The 21,428-nt window shown below is 34.6% G+C and overlaps 2 protein-coding genes across 2 annotated transcripts in view; both read right to left on the reverse strand.

Moving 5' to 3' along the window:
• Positions 1 to 15,429: 15,429 nt before the first annotated feature.
• LOC132103157 (cellular communication network factor 6-like) lies at positions 15,430 to 17,220 on the reverse strand. The gene is made up of 2 exons (XM_059508018.1): positions 16,859 to 17,220; positions 15,430 to 15,646 (listed from the first exon to the last, which is right to left on the reverse strand). The coding sequence occupies exons 1-2, from the start codon at positions 16,904 to 16,906 to the stop codon at positions 15,434 to 15,436; spliced, it is 261 nt and encodes an 86-aa protein (XP_059364001.1). The 5' UTR covers positions 16,907 to 17,220; the 3' UTR covers positions 15,430 to 15,433.
• Positions 17,221 to 18,644: 1,424 nt separating this feature from the next.
• tg (thyroglobulin) overlaps positions 18,645 to 21,428 on the reverse strand; it is a 31,862-nt gene continuing 29,078 nt past the window's right edge. The window contains exons 45-48 of the mRNA XM_059508634.1: positions 19,954 to 20,061; positions 19,689 to 19,829; positions 18,976 to 19,169; positions 18,645 to 18,856 (exon numbers count right to left, since the gene is read on the reverse strand). Of these exons, the coding sequence (XP_059364617.1) occupies positions 18,720 to 18,856; positions 18,976 to 19,169; positions 19,689 to 19,829; positions 19,954 to 20,061 (580 nt within the window). The 3' untranslated portion in view covers positions 18,645 to 18,719. The remainder of the gene's footprint in view (positions 18,857 to 18,975; positions 19,170 to 19,688; positions 19,830 to 19,953; positions 20,062 to 21,428) is intronic.

Here is a 21,428-nt window from a genome sequence, read left to right on the forward strand (position 1 = left end):
ATGGGCTTTTCTTGCCAAAGAAACTTTTACAACATTTCAGGAAAGGCTAAATATTTCATCTCTAGTAGTGCGTAGAAACGCGTCTGGTGTCTTTGTGTTTACTTTTACGACCATGTCAGTGAAGACTGTAAACGGGGTTCTGGTGTTGTAAATGGTGTGCTGCTGGTCAGCTAAAGTAAATAATTGTTTGTGTATTCCGTGATCAAAGGGACAATTTCGACTTTATGACTTTATGATGATTGCAAGGTTAGCTGAAAGTTCATTTACTGGTCAAAAGGATGTGAAATCTTTTAACAAGTCAGACCATAGAAAAATGTAGTTTAATTCAAATTAATTTAGTTTTGTTTTAGTTACATTTATATTTTTTTATTAACCCATAGATCTTTCAACCTCAACATAGATGTACTGAGAATACAAACAAGTACACAAACACAACCATACAATCATAAACAAACACACACACACACACACACACACACAGATACAAATGTAGACATACATAAAACATGAACATGTAACCAAACAAATACAAATATACACTCAAACAGGTACATAAATACACAAACAAACAAACAAAATAGGTCACAAACACGAAAATACCTATATTAGATTGAAAATGAGTTGTCATAAGTTTTCTTTGAAACCAAAAGTTTTTGTTGCGACAAATGTCTCACAGAACTTTATACAATAGATTAGATGGCCTTTATCACTTTCCAAATGGGGTTGTTAACCATGATGTTTTTTTAAAATAGTTTAAAAAGTATTATTTTTTAGCTTTCATGTAGGATTCATGTCAGCACTCAAATGTTTTTAGCAAGAGTCCAGAGACAGATGAAAATAGATGCGTGAAGAAAAAAATTTAAGAGTTTTTTTAATGACAGACTAGTTGGTTTAGATTGTTTAAAACAACTGAGTTTATGCATTTCTCTTGAATGTGTGTGTAGGGTAACTGTTGTATACATGAAGCAGAAGAAATACATAAACGCATTGTGGTTGATGTTAAACAATAAAAAATATATTATTTATATATCATAACTTAATTTCTTTTCAAAACACAATAAACATTCTTATGACTTTTTAACTGCGAACAACCGGTTTGGTTGGAAAATAAAAAATAAATAAAAACATATTAGGTTTCTTAGTTAGATTGCTTATAGTTTGTAGTAAAATCACATATATAAGCTAAAACATTTTTCTTTCAAACCACGCGGTTTTCACACACATTCCTCACAAAACTGCCGACAAAGACCTTAAGTTTTTGTTTTAACGTTTAGCTGTAACTGAGACCTTGGGGGGAATTATTTTACGCACAGTTTTGGGGAAGTTACTATGAACTTTGCAATAGGTTATAGATCACAAATGAACCTATTTAAAATCTAAAAGGTTGCGCTATATAAACTATATAAATTTCTTTTAAAAAAGTAATGTAACTGATGACATTTGATTACATGTTTATGACTTGTAATGTTTTTAGCCGTTAATCTTTTGAAACATGTAAACAGGACGGGTTAACATTAGAGCGCTCAACAGCTAATGACCGTCAGACTTTTCAAAATTCTTCATCACTTAAATTAGGATTGTGATCGTGATTTCATTTTAAAGCACAACCAGCACAAAATCAGATTTGCTTGGAGATTAAATACATAGAGTAGTTAGAGTTAGTTAAGGTGGTTTACGAAATATATTAATTAAATCTGTACGTGTGTGAAAAAATATTCAGATGTAACATTTTCATAATTAACCGCAATTTAATTATTTTTCTGTGACTGTAACTGATTACATTTTATTTTTGTAATCAAATGATATAATTTAGCTATATGTAACTAGTTGACCCTAACACTGATTATGCATTCTGACAATAATAGATTGTGAAAGTGTTCATTATCCTCTTTAACTTTAAAAATGCGGACAGTGTCGCTTAACACTAGTTTGGCAAACAAGGGTTTGCTCTTAAAACAACCACCAGACCCCGACTTGAAAGCACCGTGACAAGTATAGCCATTGCAGAAATGTATTATAGAGATGTAGTAAGATAAACTCTGGATGCACGATTGACATGTTTACCATATTATTACAAGGCCCTGCTTACCTAGTTTTATGATGAAATATGTCTGTAAAAATAAACAAACATACACACAATCTCCAGAACGGGGGTCTGATGATGGGTCTTCATCATTTCCTGATGAAGACAGACTGGATATTCAGACCACAGCAGCAGGACACGATTGTCTTTTTCTAAAGATAAAGACAATTATTTGGTTTCAGGACACACGCATCCTAATGGTTCACAAGATAACATAACAACGGTTGCTCCATTACAGCATAGCCAACCCCTATTTTAGCCTGTTTTAGCACATGTACAGTATATCGTATTATTCTTGAATATAGTCGTTTAGTCTAAATATGTGTTAACAGTTATTTATTGTTATTATATGTATTATATGTTTTTGTTTTACAAAGGGGTTCAATTTAATACATTTAACTAATACCTCATTCAAGCTATGTAGATCTTCAGGTCAGGGAACTACAATACCCATCATACACCTTTGCAAATCTCTTTTTTGTGATCTGTTTTACTGATGCAAAGTCCGATTCACTTCTGAAAATGATTCATTTGGACAGTTTGGTTCAATGAACCGATTCATAGGGCCCTTAAGTCATTTTCGCAGTTATGTCAGTACACATTTTTCTTTCTTCTAACAACTCAAGAGTCATTTTATTTCCGTGAATCATCTAAATAAATGTGTTGTGTGAACACATATTGGTGATCATTATCATCTGTTCATTTAAGTTAATGCTGAATCATCTAAATAAAGTTAACTGTGTGAACACATATTGGTGGTTATTGTATTTTGCTCATTTAAGTTAGTGATGTTTGTGTTCGCAGTTTTAGGCACAGTGCCTCTGTCATTTGTTTAGCTTAAACATCGGTTTTTAGTCAGTTACAAAGGTGTCAGGCATTAAGTTTTTGTATTTTTAACTAACCTAATTATGACAGAGTTACAGGTTTCAGGTGTTTTTGGTAAGTGTAAGCGGTGAAAACTTAAATGTGACCGTCGAGTAACGTTAGCTACTCAAACGAAGACAAATTGTGTAAGTGTTCATTAAGATGTCGAAATGAAAATAAGCGTACAAATATCCATAATGACAATAAGTACAATATACCCTAAAGACACAATAGCCCCTGCTAAGTACACCCAAAATTTGTTAGAGTGGTGAGATATTTACGTTTACCTTTATTCATTTAGCAGACGCTTTTATCCAAAGCAACTTACAGATGAGCACGGTGGAAGCAATCAAAACAACAAAAAGAGCAATGATATATAAGTGTTATAACAAGTCTCAGTTAGGTTAACACAGTACACGAAGCATGGGCTTTTAAATAATATAATAAATAAAAAGAAAACAGATTGAATAAAAAAGAATAGAGCAAGTTAGAGAACTTTACACACACACACACACACACACACACACACACATATAAATAGATATAAACCGCAATGTTTTTCATAGCGTTACACTTTGAAACCAGAACGATATGTTTCCATGATTTTGTTTGCTCTTTCTGTTTGAATCTGTTTACCGTAGTTTTCACCATCCTAATTGCAATGGTTTGGTCTTGCGCTTAGGGCCTATACGACTCGTTTTCCCAGTTTTTGGTCTCGTGTAAGTGGGTCTCTTTGTTCATACCAAGCAATATTTCTGTGAATTTGGGTATTAAAATATTGCTTTAAACATCGTCTTCATTCGAGACGTTTACTTAACATCATTATATTGTCCTAGTTTATATCAGATATAAGATATGTTGCTTATTATTATTGAATTGTTAACAAACAAACCAAAATATCACGGCCGACTCGAGTGATCATCTTGATCATCTTGGGCGGAGCCATCTTGGGCGTGACCGATCTTTATGACTTCCTGATGACAACCCCCCTATCGTGTACATCATACAAGGGGTTGAGGGTGAGTCCAATCACTAAAACCAACAAAGACTACTATGCTACAGTTGCCTGCTGTGAACAATAAACTATACAATAAATCTATAAACCGTAAATTCATCGTGAATTAAAACAGTACATCCGCATTCGGCGACAAAGTTCTATATCGATTAAGGCCAAAGTTTATGCCTTGGAAATCATCGAATTCTGAAAAAGTCGTCTGACGCTGCACAAAGACCCATGGAGGGTAAATGGAGCGGCGCTGTTGAGACATTATAAAAGATAAAAGACATTATCGACCCTGTTTTTAAACTACACTACAGAAGACAGATGATCGGTCTGATGCAAAAGATCATCACGGCGGAATGCGACCCAAATCACGATTGTACGGGCGATAGCAAGCGGGAAAAAAATCTCAGTAGCCAAATGAAACTTGTAAGAAGTCTGAAATATACATGGCCTGATTTGACGAGCATATTTTTAACTGGGATGGACCCGGTGTATGTTTCTGCACGTAAAATTCTGGAAGCGATGTCTGAATGTGAAGATGAGATGGACGTTAATGACGTTCTCTATCTGTGTACATCTGTAACAGATCAATGTGTGCTGTTGGCTTCCAAAAATTATGATTCTATGACCTGTGAAATTGTTGCATCGTTGGTTGATTTTATATTGGAGCAAAACATGTTAATCTGCAGAGATTTTCTATTCTGGTTAGATTCCCTGTAATGTCATGTTTGTTTTTAATGACAATTTGATCATTTTCTTCACTACATCGATGTATATTCAACAATATAGTGTTGAAATAAAAGATTGATCCACTTCACTCGCTATTCTGTTCTCTGAGTTCAGAAACTTTTTGGTTTGTTTGTTAACAATTCAATAATAATAAGCAACATATCTTATATCTGATATAAACTAGGACAATATAATGATGTTAAGTAAACGTCTCGAATGAAGACGATGTTTAAAGCAATATTTTAATACCCAAATTCACAGAAATATTGCTTGGTATGAACAAAGAGACCCACTTACACGAGACCAAAAACTGGGAAAACGAGTCGTATAGGCCCTAAGCGCAAGACCAAACCATTGCAATTAGGATGGTGAAAACTACGGTAAACAGATTCAAACAGAAAGAGCAAACAAAATCATGGAAACATATCGTTCTGGTTTCAAAGTGTAACGCTATGAAAAACATTGCGGTTTATATCTATTTATATGTGTGTGTGTGTGTGTGTGTGTGTGTGTGTGTAAAGTTCTCTAACTTGCTCTATTCTTTTTTATTCAATCTGTTTTCTTTTTATTTATTATATTATTTAAAAGCCCATGCTTCGTGTACTGTGTTAACCTAACTGAGACTTGTTATAACACTTATATATCATTGCTCTTTTTGTTGTTTTGATTGCTTCCACCGTGCTCATCTGTAAGTTGCTTTGGATAAAAGCGTCTGCTAAATGAATAAAGGTAAACGTAAATATCTCACCACTCTAACAAATTTTGGGTGTACTTAGCAGGGGCTATTGTGTCTTTAGGGTATATTGTACTTATTGTCATTATGGATATTTGTACGCTTATTTTCATTTCGACATCTTAATGAACACTTACACAATTTGTCTTCGTTTGAGTAGCTAACGTTACTCGACGGTCACATTTAAGTTTTCACCGCTTACACTTACCAAAAACACCTGAAACCTGTAACTCTGTCATAATTAGGTTAGTTAAAAATACAAAAACTTAATGCCTGACACCTTTGTAACTGACTAAAAACCGATGTTTAAGCTAAACAAATGACAGAGGCACTGTGCCTAAAACTGCGAACACAAACATCACTAACTTAAATGAGCAAAATACAATAACCACCAATATGTGTTCACACAGTTAACTTTATTTAGATGATTCAGCATTAACTTAAATGAACAGATGATAATGATCACCAATATGTGTTCACACAACACATTTATTTAGATGATTCACGGAAATAAAATGACTCTTGAGTTGTTAGAAGAAAGAAAAATGTGTACTGACATAACTGCGAAAATGACTTAAGGGCCCTATGAATCGGTTCATTGAACCAAACTGTCCAAATGAATCATTTTCAGAAGTGAATCGGACTTTGCATCAGTAAAACAGATCACAAAAAAGAGATTTGCAAAGGTGTATGATGGGTATTGTAGTTCCCTGACCTGAAGATCTACATAGCTTGAATGAGGTATTAGTTAAATGTATTAAATTGAACCCCTTTGTAAAACAAAAACATATAATACATATAATAACAATAAATAACTGTTAACACATATTTAGACTAAACGACTATATTCAAGAATAATACGATATACTGTACATGTGCTAAAACAGGCTAAAATAGGGGTTGGCTATGCTGTAATGGAGCAACCGTTGTTATGTTATCTTGTGAACCATTAGGATGCGTGTGTCCTGAAACCAAATAATTGTCTTTATCTTTAGAAAAAGACAATCGTGTCCTGCTGCTGTGGTCTGAATATCCAGTCTGTCTTCATCAGGAAATGATGAAGACCCATCATCAGACCCCCGTTCTGGAGATTGTGTGTATGTTTGTTTATTTTTACAGACATATTTCATCATAAAACTAGGTAAGCAGGGCCTTGTAATAATATGGTAAACATGTCAATTGTGCATCCAGAGTTTATCTTACTACATCTCTATAATACATTTCTGCAATGGCTATACTTGTCACGGTGCTTTCAAGTCGGGGTCTGGTGGTTGTTTTAAGAGCAAACCCTTGTTTGCCAAACTAGTGTTAAGCGACACTGTCCGCATTTTTAAAGTTAAAGAGGATAATGAACACTTTCACAATCTATTATTGTCAGAATGCATAATCAGTGTTAGGGTCAACTAGTTACATATAGCTAAATTATATCATTTGATTACAAAAATAAAATGTAATCAGTTACAGTCACAGAAAAATAATTAAATTGCGGTTAATTATGAAAATGTTACATCTGAATATTTTTTCACACACGTACAGATTTAATTAATATATTTCGTAAACCACCTTAACTAACTCTAACTACTCTATGTATTTAATCTCCAAGCAAATCTGATTTTGTGCTGGTTGTGCTTTAAAATGAAATCACGATCACAATCCTAATTTAAGTGATGAAGAATTTTGAAAAGTCTGACGGTCATTAGCTGTTGAGCGCTCTAATGTTAACCCGTCCTGTTTACATGTTTCAAAAGATTAACGGCTAAAAACATTACAAGTCATAAACATGTAATCAAATGTCATCAGTTACATTACTTTTTTAAAAGAAATTTATATAGTTTATATAGCGCAACCTTTTAGATTTTAAATAGGTTCATTTGTGATCTATAACCTATTGCAAAGTTCATAGTAACTTCCCCAAAACTGTGCGTAAAATAATTCCCCCCAAGGTCTCAGTTACAGCTAAACGTTAAAACAAAAACTTAAGGTCTTTGTCGGCAGTTTTGTGAGGAATGTGTGTGAAAACCGCGTGGTTTGAAAGAAAAATGTTTTAGCTTATATATGTGATTTTACTACAAACTATAAGCAATCTAACTAAGAAACCTAATATGTTTTTATTTATTTTTTATTTTCCAACCAAACCGGTTGTTCGCAGTTAAAAAGTCATAAGAATGTTTATTGTGTTTTGAAAAGAAATTAAGTTATGATATATAAATAATATATTTTTTATTGTTTAACATCAACCACAATGCGTTTATGTATTTCTTCTGCTTCATGTATACAACAGTTACCCTACACACACATTCAAGAGAAATGCATAAACTCAGTTGTTTTAAACAATCTAAACCAACTAGTCTGTCATTAAAAAAACTCTTAAATTTTTTTCTTCACGCATCTATTTTCATCTGTCTCTGGACTCTTGCTAAAAACATTTGAGTGCTGACATGAATCCTACATGAAAGCTAAAAAATAATACTTTTTAAACTATTTTAAAAAAACATCATGGTTAACAACCCCATTTGGAAAGTGATAAAGGCCATCTAATCTATTGTATAAAGTTCTGTGAGACATTTGTCGCAACAAAAACTTTTGGTTTCAAAGAAAACTTATGACAACTCATTTTCAATCTAATATAGGTATTTTCGTGTTTGTGACCTATTTTGTTTGTTTGTTTGTGTATTTATGTACCTGTTTGAGTGTATATTTGTATTTGTTTGGTTACATGTTCATGTTTTATGTATGTCTACATTTGTATCTGTGTGTGTGTGTGTGTGTGTTTGTTTATGATTGTATGGTTGTGTTTGTGTACTTGTTTGTATTCTCAGTACATCTATGTTGAGGTTGAAAGATCTATGGGTTAATAAAAAAATATAAATGTAACTAAAACAAAACTAAATTAATTTGAATTAAACTACATTTTTCTATGGTCTGACTTGTTAAAAGATTTCACATCCTTTTGACCAGTAAATGAACTTTCAGCTAACCTTGCAATCATCATAAAGTCATAAAGTCGAAATTGTCCCTTTGATCACGGAATACACAAACAATTATTTACTTTAGCTGACCAGCAGCACACCATTTACAACACCAGAACCCCGTTTACAGTCTTCACTGACATGGTCGTAAAAGTAAACACAAAGACACCAGACGCGTTTCTACGCACTACTAGAGATGAAATATTTAGCCTTTCCTGAAATGTTGTAAAAGTTTCTTTGGCAAGAAAAGCCCATCTTGACATATCACATTCATTCCTGTTTAATATTTGTGTTTGCCTAAACGCATGTTTTAATTGATATAGCAATGATATAGCAATGATAGAAGTTAATATTGACAACATAAAAGACGTATTCAAGGGTTTAGACTACTAAAGTATGTGTGAGTGACTTATTAAAATTAAATAAAACAACACTTTTTCCAACAAGGAATTTTGTTGAGATTAAAAAATTAAATCGTATATGTAAACCTAATTTTAAAGTAAAAACATCGGTCTAATATTAAAACCAGGTAGAATGTTTTCATCGAATGAGAACTGATGTGTTGTTATTAAAAACATTTCTTTGTTTAATTATTTTAACATACATTTAAACCTTTGCGACCAACGTTATTAGGGTGGTTGGGGAAGTGTTAGTGTGTGTTTTTTATTTTTTATTCGATGCTTTAAACATTAAAAACATAAAGATGTCCATTACTGGTAGATTTACAAATACGGTCTGAGATTACACTCAATTTTTGTTCACACTCTGTACATCATAAAACAAAATAAATGTAAAATAAATAAAACAACACTTAAGAAAAAATAAAAATATAATGATAAAGAAAATGTAGTGGGGTGTAACAGATTTTCACATTAAGAAACCAAAGTCCTCTAATGAAGAATACAAAAGTCTTGGTTTGGGACTTTTCATGCCTTTTAACGCCCCCAAATACATCACAAATTCCACTTTAAACGCCACTAAACGTGGGGGAATTTTGAAAAACATACATTTATGAATCTAGAATTTCGTGCCAGAAGTTAATAAGTTAATAAGAAGTTAGTAAGTGTGAGTGGCTTATTAAAATAAAATAAAACATCAAGGTCTTTTGTTTAGATTAAAAATAAAGAGCATAGAATACCAGAAAGAACATCTAATCATCCGTCCGTTTATACTACAGAAATGATTGTCATATTTTTGGCTCTTCAGTGGGGTTGAACACATTAAAGTAGTCATATGTTCAGACTCATTTTCAGTACTATCAAGTTTATAGAGTGGTGAAGCTTCTACTAGACAAAGCATTTTGTCAGGCATTTTACAGAGTTTGTTCAGAATACAAGCAATAACAAAGATTTATTTTGTATGGATACCCACACATATAGTTAATGAAAGTAGTGGACCAGATAAAAGTGGACCATTAAAATGTCAGACATCTTATTTAATACTCCAATGAGTAAATTAGAAATAAAAGGTCTAATTAAAAATAAATAAAAATAAAAAGATACGTGTCAATTAAATTGGTTGGTTAGAATAAATGCCAGCATTTATATAATATTCAAAGACCAGTTGGAAATGAATGGAGAATTTTTGGGAATAGAAGAGAAGATCTCGCCATAGAATTGGACACATTGCACTTAATCAGTCATTATTTATAAGATGAAATACATGTGTGTGGACTTTGTGTTAAATGCGATATTGTGAAACAGTTGAACCTATTTTAATAAAATGTAAAAGATATGACAACGAAAGATTACAACTTACAGAAGCATTTAATATAGCAATAAATCAGATCTCATTTTAGATTTTGTTAAATAAAGATGTGGCTATAGAAATGTTTCACAGAATAAGCATGGGGGAAGGAAAGTATGTGTGTGTGTGTGTGTGTGTGTGTGTGTGTGTGTGTGTGTTTTATATATATATAAAACACCCTTTGAAATTAGTTAGTTTCACAAGCCATTTACAAGCATTTCAAAACCTGTTAGATGTTTTTACAACCGCTTGATGTCTAACTGATATGTAGACGCCTGTAATCACACAGACACCGACACATTCGGGTTTTGGTGCTTGAGATGACCGAGATGACGTCTGGTTTATTTACTAGATAACGCGAAACAAGCTTGACAGAAGGAAAGTGTGTGTGTGTGTGTGTGTGTGTGTGTGTGTGTGTTAATTGACATAGCTTGAGAAATTAAGCTTGATAAAAATAAAAAAATATATCCACGGAGATAGTCTAAATTTAGACTAGTCATAGATTAATAAGTAATTAACTTAACACATTAAAAACAAATAACGCTTTTTCAACTATGTTTTTTTTTTAAGACTAGCCTAAAAGTAAATAAAAATCGTATAGGTCTACATCATTTAAAAAGTAAAAATTGACCATATGTTTAAACGGATATAAAGTTTTCACTAATTAAGGACTGATGTCTATTTATTAAAAACTACTTAGTTTAATTATTGTAACGTTTAAATCTATTTAATGCTGCTATCACGCCTCCTGCCCGGCCCTCTCTAGCGCTGGAGGCGTGGTTTTTTTTCCGGAGCATTCCCGAGCCTCATTCTAACTGTTCATCGGTGCCGGGAGGTTGTTTTACGGACGCTTCACAACTCTGCCGGAGGATCTTTTTTTTTTTTTCTTTCGTCTAACAGTCTCGCTTTTTAAAATTGTAGTTAGTGGTAAAGTACTGCATAGATTTGACAAGTATCTTGTCTGATGTAGGCTATTTTCTTTTAGATCCGCGTAAATGCCTAAGTTACCTATTTTTTTCTTTTATTTTAACTTTTCACCCGACGTGACAAACGCCTACTTTCTTGGTTTATAACATTGCTTTACGTTCACTTCTTTTTTTTTTTTGAGTCGAGCTAACGTTACCGGAGACGTCATAACACTTTGCTGTGAGATCTTTTTTTTTCTTTTGTTTAACTCTTGTCAGTAAAATTTTAGTTAGTGGTAAAGTACAACATAGTTTTGACAAGTATCTTGTGCTGGTGTTTTAAAGACGGGGTCTGGTGTATTTTATTTTAGATCCGCGTAATGTCTACCATCTTTTTTCTTTTGTTTTAACTTTTCTCTAACCTCGTGACAAAACGCCTACTTTTCTGGTTTGTATCGCTGCTTTACATTCGTTTCTTTTTTTCAGTTTGAGGTAAGGTACAAATGCTGAAACTCTATTACCTAGTTTTCTTTATTTTCTAACTGGTAACAAAACACCATTTTTAAATTGTAATGCTACAAGCTCTCACATCTTTTTCACGTATTGCTTAACGAAAACATATCTGATAGTTTTGACTCGTTTGGTTGTATCAGATAAATAACCAGTAACCTAGTTTTATTTCATTTGTAACAACTTTAACAACGTTTTTACACTTTTCCAACTACGAAAACGATCATTACATTGTATCCATTGCTGCTATGTGTTTATAATCTGTTTCTTGAAATACACTGTTTATTTAAAACCTTAATAAAATCTTCCCTTACACCATTTTCATGATTTCGCCCCCTTTTCAAAGTTTAAAAAAAGCACATAGCTTCCCACAACTTCTCCCACCCTCCGAAATTCCTCCTTGGCTCATAAGTTCATATTAAGGTCACTGGAGGGCAGAGGTGGAAAGTAACGAATTACATTTACTCGCGTTACTGTAATTGAGTAGCTTTTTTGTGTACTAATACTTTTTAAAGTAATTTTTTAAATTTGTAATTTTACTTTTACTTAAGTATATTTTGATTGAAGTATTGTACTTCGCTACATTTTAAAACACATTAATTACTGAGTAAAAAAAATAAAATAAAAAAAATAAATCGCTCCCTGGAAACTACGGCAGTAAATAATGGGCAGGAGGGCAAACTGGCGCAAAAATCACAAGAAAGATGCAGACGGACAAAACAGGCGTTAGTGGTGCAGACACCGCTGAAAACGAAACCCCGTCATATTCTGAAGTTGAACTCGAAGGAAATTAAGTGAACCCCTGGCCATATGTATGCTCTATTATGCAGTGTAAGCTGTACTTGCCTAGGAAGACCAAGCTAGCAGCTTATAAAATCTCGACAAGACATCAACCCTTCGCAAGAAGAGGTAAGCTAAATAATTGCATCGTTGCATTGGTGGTTAAAATGAAGCTTTGACATTTTAGCAAGAGGTTTTGCACAAATTAGCCAAAAAGACAGTGGTGCGGAGTGTGCTATTTTTGTTTTAATGATGTGCGCGCGCATTTATAGTGCGTTCTTTCACTGTGTGATTCAGTCTCCTAAAATGCATTTAGAATGATCACAAAATTGAAGATATAGGGGCAGAAAATTCACATATTTATATAATTTCATATATTAAATCAAAATCACACAAATCTTTTCCTCCAAAAATCATCATGAATATATACATACATATATATAACAGTTCAGTAAACAAGTTAATTAAGAGACTTGCGTTTTAGACACCATATTGCCTTTTTTAGCTCTATTTCTACAACAGAAAATAATTCCAAACACAGCCACCAAAGCACAGTTTTGCGTCTCTGAGCAACGTGACAGTGTTTCGTTTCTGAATGAATCAAACGTTTAAATGATTCGGTTCAATCGCAATGACTCACTTATTAACAGTGACTTGCTGACACATACTGGCCATTTTAATTTCACATTTAAAGTAGGCTATCTTTTGATTTTTTTAAATAATTAATTTCTTATCATTTCAAATGAGTATTCAACATTTTATGTCTTGTATATCAAAACATTATTCATGCATTTGTAACTGCAGGTTAAATGCATTCTTGTCCAGCACTACACAGTGTGATACATCTAAATGCCACTTCCAATGAATCTTCTGCATTTCCTCTGCATTAAAAGATGAGTTTGTTGATACTGATTTCCCTGGCAACAGCCCAAATGTATTGTTATTCTAAATAACTGATTCCTTTAATTAAAAACAACTACAACCCGAATTCCGGAAAAGTTGGGACGTTTTTTAAATTTTAATAAAATGAAAACGAAAAGACTTTCAAATCACATGAGCCAACATTTTATTCACAATAGAACATAGATAACATAGCAAATGTTTAAACTGAGAAAGTTTACAATTTTATGCACAAAATGAGCTCATTTCTATTTTGATTTCTGCTACAGGTCTCAAAATAGTTGGGACGGGGCATGTTTACCATGGTGTAGCATCTCCTTTTCTTTTCAAAACAGTTTGAAGACGTCTGGGCATTGAGGCTATGAGTTGCTGGAGTTTTGCTGTTGGAATTTGGTCCCATTCTTGCCTTATATAGATTTCCAGCTGCTGAAGAGTTCGTGGCTGCTTTGACGTATTTTTCGTTTAATGATGCGCCAAATGTTCTCTATAGGTGAAAGATCTGGACTGCAGGCAGGCCAGGTTAGCACCCGGACTCTTCTACGACGAAGCCATGCTGTTGTTATAGCTGCAGTATGTGGTTTTGCATTGTCCTGCTGAAATAAACAAGGCCTTCCCTGAAATAGACGTTGTTTGGAGGGAAGCATATGTTGCTCTAAAACCTTTATATACCTTTCAGCATTCACAGAGCCTTCCGAAACATGCAAGCTGCCCATACCGTATGCACTTATGCACCCCCATACCATCAGAGATGCTGGCTTTTGAACTGAACGCTGATAACATGCTGGAAGGTCTCCCTCCTCTTTAGCCCGGAGGACACGACGTCCGTGATTTCCAACAAGAATGTCAAATTTGGACTCGTCTGACCATAAAACACTATTCCACTTTGAAATAGTCCATTTTAAATGAGCCTTGGCCCACAGGACACGACGGCGCTTCTGGACCATGTTCACATATGGCCTACTTTTTGCATGATAGAGCTTTAGTTGGCATCTGCTGATGGCACGGCGGATTGTGTTCACCGATAGTGGTTTCTGAAAGTATTCCTGGGCCCATTTAGTAATGTCATTGACACAATCATGCCGATGAGTGATGCAGTGTCGTCTGAGAGCCCGAAGACCACAGGCATCCAATAAAGGTCTCCGGCCTTGTCCCTTACGCACAGAGATTTCTCCAGTTTCTCTGAATCTTTTGATGATGTTATGCACTGTAGATGATGAGATTTGCAAAGCCTTTGCAATTTGACGTTGAGGAATATTGTTTTTAAAGTTTTCCACAATTTTTTTACGCAGTCTTTCACAGATTGGAGAGCCTCTGCCCATCTTTACTTCTGAGAGACTCTGCTTCTCTAAGACAAAGCTTTTATAGTTAATCATGTTACAGACCTGATATCAATTAACTTAATCACTAGATGTTCTCCCAGCTGAATTTTTCAAAACTGCTTGCTTTTTTAGCCATTTGTTGCCCCACTTTTTTGAGGCCTGTAGCAGGCATTAAATTTTAAATGAGCTAATTAAGTGGATAAAAGTGTAAAATTTCTCAGTTTAAACATTTGCTACGTTATCTATGTTCTATTGTGAATAAAATATTGGCTCATGTGATTTGAAATTCCTTTAGTTTTCATTTTATTAAAATTTAAAAAACGTCACAACTTTTCCGGAATTCGGGTTGTAGTTTGAGATTAATAGACCTATCCCAGGGGTGTCAAACTCAGTTCCTGGAGGGCCGTAGCCCTGCAGAGTTTAGTTCTAACCCTGCTCCAGCACACATATCATGTAGTTTTCAAATAAACCTAAATGATTAGATTAGCTGGATCAGGTGTGTTTAATTAGGGTTATATCTAAACTGTGCAGGACTGTGGCCCTCCAGGAACTGAGTTTGACAACCTTGGCCTGTCCCATTTTTGACTCCCTCCCACTGTTAAAATGTAACTAAGTAATTTTTACTCTGAGTAAATTTTAAATGAGCTACTTTTTACTTTTACTTGAGTAGATTTTTAGACTGGTACTTTTACTTGTACTTAAGTAAAATTTCATTAATGTAATGGTACTTTTACTTGAGTAGAATATTTTTGTACTCTTTCCACCTCTGCTGGAGGGTGTACAGGGAGGGGAGGGGGGTGTACAAACAGGTGTCCAGAACAGATGGCTTTTATGACCCTCATCAATCAAATTTTTGGAGACAAGGTGCCCTGGATCCTCTCTGTCCTTTATGCTAGTCACAGGTATCTCTCTCATTACAGGTCTCCCCCAGCTGCTTGGCACAGGCCTTGCAGCAGTCACATCCCTCGGTCAACAGGCTGACCCCATGTGGGCAAACAGGGGCATTCTTAGGGCACTTACAAGGCCATTGGCAGTATCGATTTCGGTTACGAGGGTCCAAAACGGTGGTCGCAAGAGGAGAGTCTGTGGAGTTGTGGGAACTGGCCTGTGTGGGAGACACGAGAAGAACATGAATAAGATATGCCAACTTTAGCCACTTTGGGGCAACAGAGAGTTTGCTTTGAAATTACATTGAAATTGGACCCTTTGAATAGACTTCTAAGACCTTCATTGCAGAGGATGCATTGGATTACTTTCTAATCTGAACAAGCACATGATCCCTTTTACAGTGTAATTACACAAAATTTGCTTTCCAAAACTGATGGCTGGTTTTAATAGATATACAAACAGAACGAAATGCAACATTTTTGTGACATAACGTTTTGATTTTTATAAATCCAATACTGCCTGAGTGGTATGGCATCGCCTAAGTTTTGGTCCTCAAAGTATCTTTCGTTTTCTCTCTCCTTCAGACCGGGTTTCTTTCTACGGTGGATGAAATGTAACAACAGTGAAATGGAGTGGAACAACAACGTATTGCAGAAGCGGGGAAGGGCTCTCAGCGGATCCATTCCACTCGTATGTGTGATCCAGTCCGGAGTTTTCCGTCTGTGAATTGTTTCATTCTGATAAGCAACGCTTGATTCTTTATTTCATTGGCGGAGAAGAAATACATTACTTTACAGCGAGGCATAATTTATTAATATTAATAATTTGATAATCGATATTCAGCATACAATAGCCCTTTTGTTAGTGTGATGAATGTCACAAAATTTGGTAAAATAAGGACAAACAACAACAAAGATTATAATAAATACATAATATAGAAATCGCGTTATATATATATATATATATATATATATATATATATATATATATATATATATATGTATGTGTGTGTGTGTGTGTGTGTGTGTGTGTGTGTGTGTGTCTACTGAACGCTTCCTAGACTTGATTTCCGAGCATTAATTAGTATAAAATCGCTCAAACTCATGACTTCTGGCACATGATGCACCAATAGATAATTGTTTTGCTTTATTGTCATTATGACATTGATTGTCAGAATTGGAACACATTATTATTTAGGTTTTCTTTTGATGCATTTGTAGGCTGTAAAGAATTTGCACGTAGGTTATGACATGATACAGTTTGTTTTGTCTCTAACACATCATTACTTTAACTGCTTGAAAGGGCAGCTTACAACAAATATTCTTGCTTTCCTTGATTTTTCCTTGAAACTCTCTGCCTTCAGTTGCGTGATATTTTTTTTTATTCAAATTCAAATACTGTATTCAATTAACGGTATGATAAGACTCACCTGGTGCAAACTGGCTATCGAAAGAATCCACGACAGGAGTCTCCACATTACTATATTCCTAAAGGAAATGCATTGAAACAAGAAATGTTGTTTGCTACGGGTAGAATCCACAAGCGTTATTCCCTCGTGGCGTCCACACCGCGCTCGTGATGTGTCGGTCAGCGTTACTGGACTTCAGTAAGTCAGTCTGTCAGATTTAGAGGGAGTTTGCTGGAAGTTCAGTCTTCAAGGGGGAGGAAGCAAAATCAAATGTCTGAATTATTTAGAAAGCGACATTTTCCTACCGTTTGTCTGATCAAATCACCAACAGAGGATTTCTCACGTCTCAGTTACGTCACGGCAGTGGCATAATTACTGCATGACATAAAATTAACGCAAGAGATTAATTCCGGGACTTTACTCACTCTTAAGAGGATTTCTTTAGAGTGACCTTCGATCAAAGAATCTGATGAAAGATTTTTAATCATAAATGCTGCTGGGTTGTTTCAACCATACTTTGGGTCAAATATGGACTAACCCAGTCATTGAATTGGGATACATTTTTACATTACATTTTTTAGCCCAAAAGTTGGATTAGACCAAATTTGAACCATAGTTGGGTTGACATAACCCAGCATTTTTTAGAATGTAAATGTAGTCAATATATAAATTTCTATAAGCAGAATATAAGAGGAGAGGCAGTCATTATTTAAATCCATCGTTCATTTATTACTTATATTGATTTAACTGCTTGACATTTGGACAGAAATCATTCCAGAGATCAGCACGAATTCTAGATAAAGAGCAGTTGGACAGAGAACTGTGTGTCCCTAAATCATTTCTTCCTGTAGAGCTGTCATGGAGGTGAAAATGTATGTTTAAGTGAGCAGAAATTGTTTTGATTTAATACTTCTTTTAAATCCTACATAAATTTTACTGATAAAATCTACTGTACACTTTAAAACAGTGAATTTCTGGCAACCACAGCTGCTGTGCAGCTTTCTTTTTTTGCCATAATTTAACATTTTTACAGTACTTGAATCTACTACAAAAAACTGACCAATTGAAATATACTCACATTAATCTTTTCTAAACTAGATTTGAAAAATAAACTTCATTAACAATACATTTTTTTTTATTTTAAATGGTAAGCATAGAATTTAATTTTGAAACTGTTTTGTGTGATGTGTTCATATTCTGCCAAAAACCTTGAATCATATGCTGCTGTTTAGGTTCCACTCTTTACAAATTGATACGGACACCTGGGCAGCCTGCGACTGATGCACTAAACAGAAGAACAGTATATTCTAAACTAATCTCCTGTATCACAGACTTAAAAAAAATCACTTTAAAAAATGTCTCACAAAATAACACATTATGAGAAAAATGCTCTGACATTGACACTTGCTGAAAGTTAAATTGTCCAGACAGCTGGAACAGAATAGAGTAGACAAAGAGGAAAGGCTTCTTATAATCTCCAGGAATAAAGTGATAATTATCATCGCAAAATAGCCCTCAGTCAGTGGCACACAAGGCTGTTGCAGCATCTTGAAACTTGCTGAAAGGATTACTCCTATGTCCTCCTGGCTCTTTGGTCAGTCCCTATTCCATGTGACATTATGATGTCTTCATTTTAATGTGTAATCACCTGATTAATTATTAATGAAGATATTTAAATACTCTAACAATATTTTAAGCATTTTGTTTCTAAATGTCAAAAGTGAAGAACAACAACCCAAAAGTGTTTTCAATGCAGTTTATTGTTTAAGTTCTACCATGATTCCTAATCAAAATGATTTACATCAATAGAAACTCCACAATGATATAGTGCAAAGATTGGTTCTGGAACAAGCAATTACAAGAAAATCTGAACATTCTGAGACTAATTGTAAGCATCTTTCTCAGATTTAGGTTTGCTTGGCATCAGAGAGAAGCTTGGGTCTGGGATTGACTTTGGCACTTGGGTTGGATTTTGAATACCTCCAGAATCTCCCACTGAAGTCTCACAGGAGAATTTAGCTGTGAGGTCAAAAGTCAAAGTCAGGTTTAAAAGTATAACCAAGTGCACAGAATGTTACAGATTTATAAGCATTTATAAAACCCATTGTTATCTTCCAATCTCTAAATGCGGTACTAACCGGTAGAGGTGATCAAAGTCGGCACATATTGAGACCAGAAGGAACATTGAGGACTCTGGAGGTTCTTGCGGTTACTGAGTGTAAAGGACAGCTCCTTATAGCCCCGTCCACCCTGGTGAGGCATGAACTGAGGCCATGGGGGTAAGAACTTACTGAAGGATGTCCTAGATGCTGCAAGAGGCAGGTTGGGGTTGCTGTGGAGAGCAGAGGAGAGATGGACAGGGCTGTGCAATAATCAATAAAGTCAAATGCAAATGAAAATGCAGGTTTCATTTTTTGACCTTGTAATTTTCAATTAAAATGTTATAACTCAGTGTTCTGATGCAACAGAAGACTTCTCTCTGATGACAAATGCTAGATTTCTTCAATCATTTGGTTGTTTTAAAGGGATAGTTCACCAAAAAAGAAAATTCTGTCATCATTTGCTCATACTTATGTTATCCGAACCCCTTTAAAACACAAATTTAATAAATATCTTAATTTGTGTTGCGATGTGAGTAAATGATGACAGAATTTTAATTTTGGAGTGAACTTTCCCTTCAAACTCTGCTTCTTTCTTACAATTGACCAGACTGACGCTCAGATCTGCCTTCATCCAATCAACAACTGATGTACAGAATCAAATCCTGCCCTAAATTTCACTTAAACATAAGGAAAATAAAAACATTACATAACAACGTTAAAAAAATATAACAGAAAAGGTTGATAAATACCCAGACTTTATGAAGTTTGCCATGTAGTTCATGATCTGCAAGGCAAGCGTTCTCTCTTTGGTGATGAAGAGATCATGCATTTCTGAGGCAAGAGGAACTCCAAAGAGGTACTGCACATCCATCGGCACTGACAGATCAACACTGCGAAAAAATGTTTTTAGCGTACAGAGATTCTCATTAAATGTGATAGATTTTATTATGTGTGTTACCATGAGTTCTGTGAAATCAAGTAAGTACGATATTAAGCTTATGGAATGAGAGGCACCTGTTGTAGGCAGTGTCCTCAGGCAGATGGTACATGTGAACACTGGACCGTGTGTTGGCTGCCCAGAATTCAGCCATGTCCACAGCTGGACAGATGATGAAGAGATCTCTGTAGAAATAAATGTGCATAATATGGCTGCATCATGCATGGCAAGGTGCAAGCTGCATTTTAAGATTTTAATAACAACACAGGAACAACACATTATGCTTCATTTAACATGGTTTAATTCTTTCCTGATTGTCGCTTTCTGTGGTTGCCACAGTGTTGAAACAAAAAGAAATGAAACGATGGCAAAAAGAGGATCAGGAAATGATCCTGGATCTAAACTTGGTTTTATCGGGTTCTGTGTGTACTATTCTAGTTTTAGGTCTCTTTCCTGTTTATGATGCTATGCTGCTGTATGTGCAGCAGGTCATTATTCATTTGGTCAGTACTATGTCAGACACTAGTGATTATGTGGACAGCCAGCTTGTCCTCTTTCTCAACTTCAGAGCTACTGACAATTCAGAGAAAGAAGCAGGTATTTCAGGACACAGAATATCCAAAAGAAAATATGAAACTGCCCTTCAAAGATGAGCTAAACACTAAAGACTATTATAAAATATGACTGAATTTCGTATCTTTAAAACTAGTGTCATCACAGAAATATATATATTTTTAACCTTATTGTAGCAGAAATGTAATTCTACTCAGCATTTTCTTTATGCATTTAAAATATTTGTGCTGTGTTTCCAAAACTGAAGAATGTAGTGTTTGCAGATATGATCTGGTAATCACAAACAGCAATAAATTAGAGGGAGAAGGCTGAGCTTTTTGTTAAATGAACTCTTGACTCTCAAGAGTGTACATGCTAGCCCGCTGAACTCATAATTTCCAGACACGCTTTGAATAAAATTCACTTATGTTTGACAGAAACTGAGCTCAAGAATGTTGCATCCATCATGCATCAAGTATCATTCAGAGCTAGGTCACTTCAGTCATTACCTATGAAGTAGATAAATATATTACTTAAAAGTCATCAAATTACCATTAAAACATCATTGCACTTTTGTACAGATTTTTTTTTATTTTTTTTTTTATTTTTTTTTTTACAGTTTTCTTCTTCCAATATTAGTTATTCCCATCCAATATATAAACTTCACAGTTAAAATGTCATGAAATTGTTGTCAGATTACTGATGAGTGACAGTTTTTACTAGGACTGTTTTAAACTCACACTTGAGTACATTTCAGTCAGAGACCTATATATACCATTTCCTTCCTCTTTGTCACAAACAAAGCTGCCTCCACACCCTCAGTGAACGCAAGACAAGAATTCAAGCACAGGGCCCTACCCTAAGGCTCAAAATGATTTCAGCTCTGGATTCCTCGGTATTCCAGACCACTTAACCTTTTCTCAAGGGTCTGAACAAACAAAATCATTGACTTACAGACCGGCAGCTGTGAACACATTGAGAGAGAAAATCTATTGTTCAT

This window comes from Carassius carassius, chromosome 24, assembly GCF_963082965.1.
Source record: "Carassius carassius chromosome 24, fCarCar2.1, whole genome shotgun sequence".
NCBI classification, from domain to species: Eukaryota; Metazoa; Chordata; class Actinopteri; order Cypriniformes; family Cyprinidae; genus Carassius; species Carassius carassius.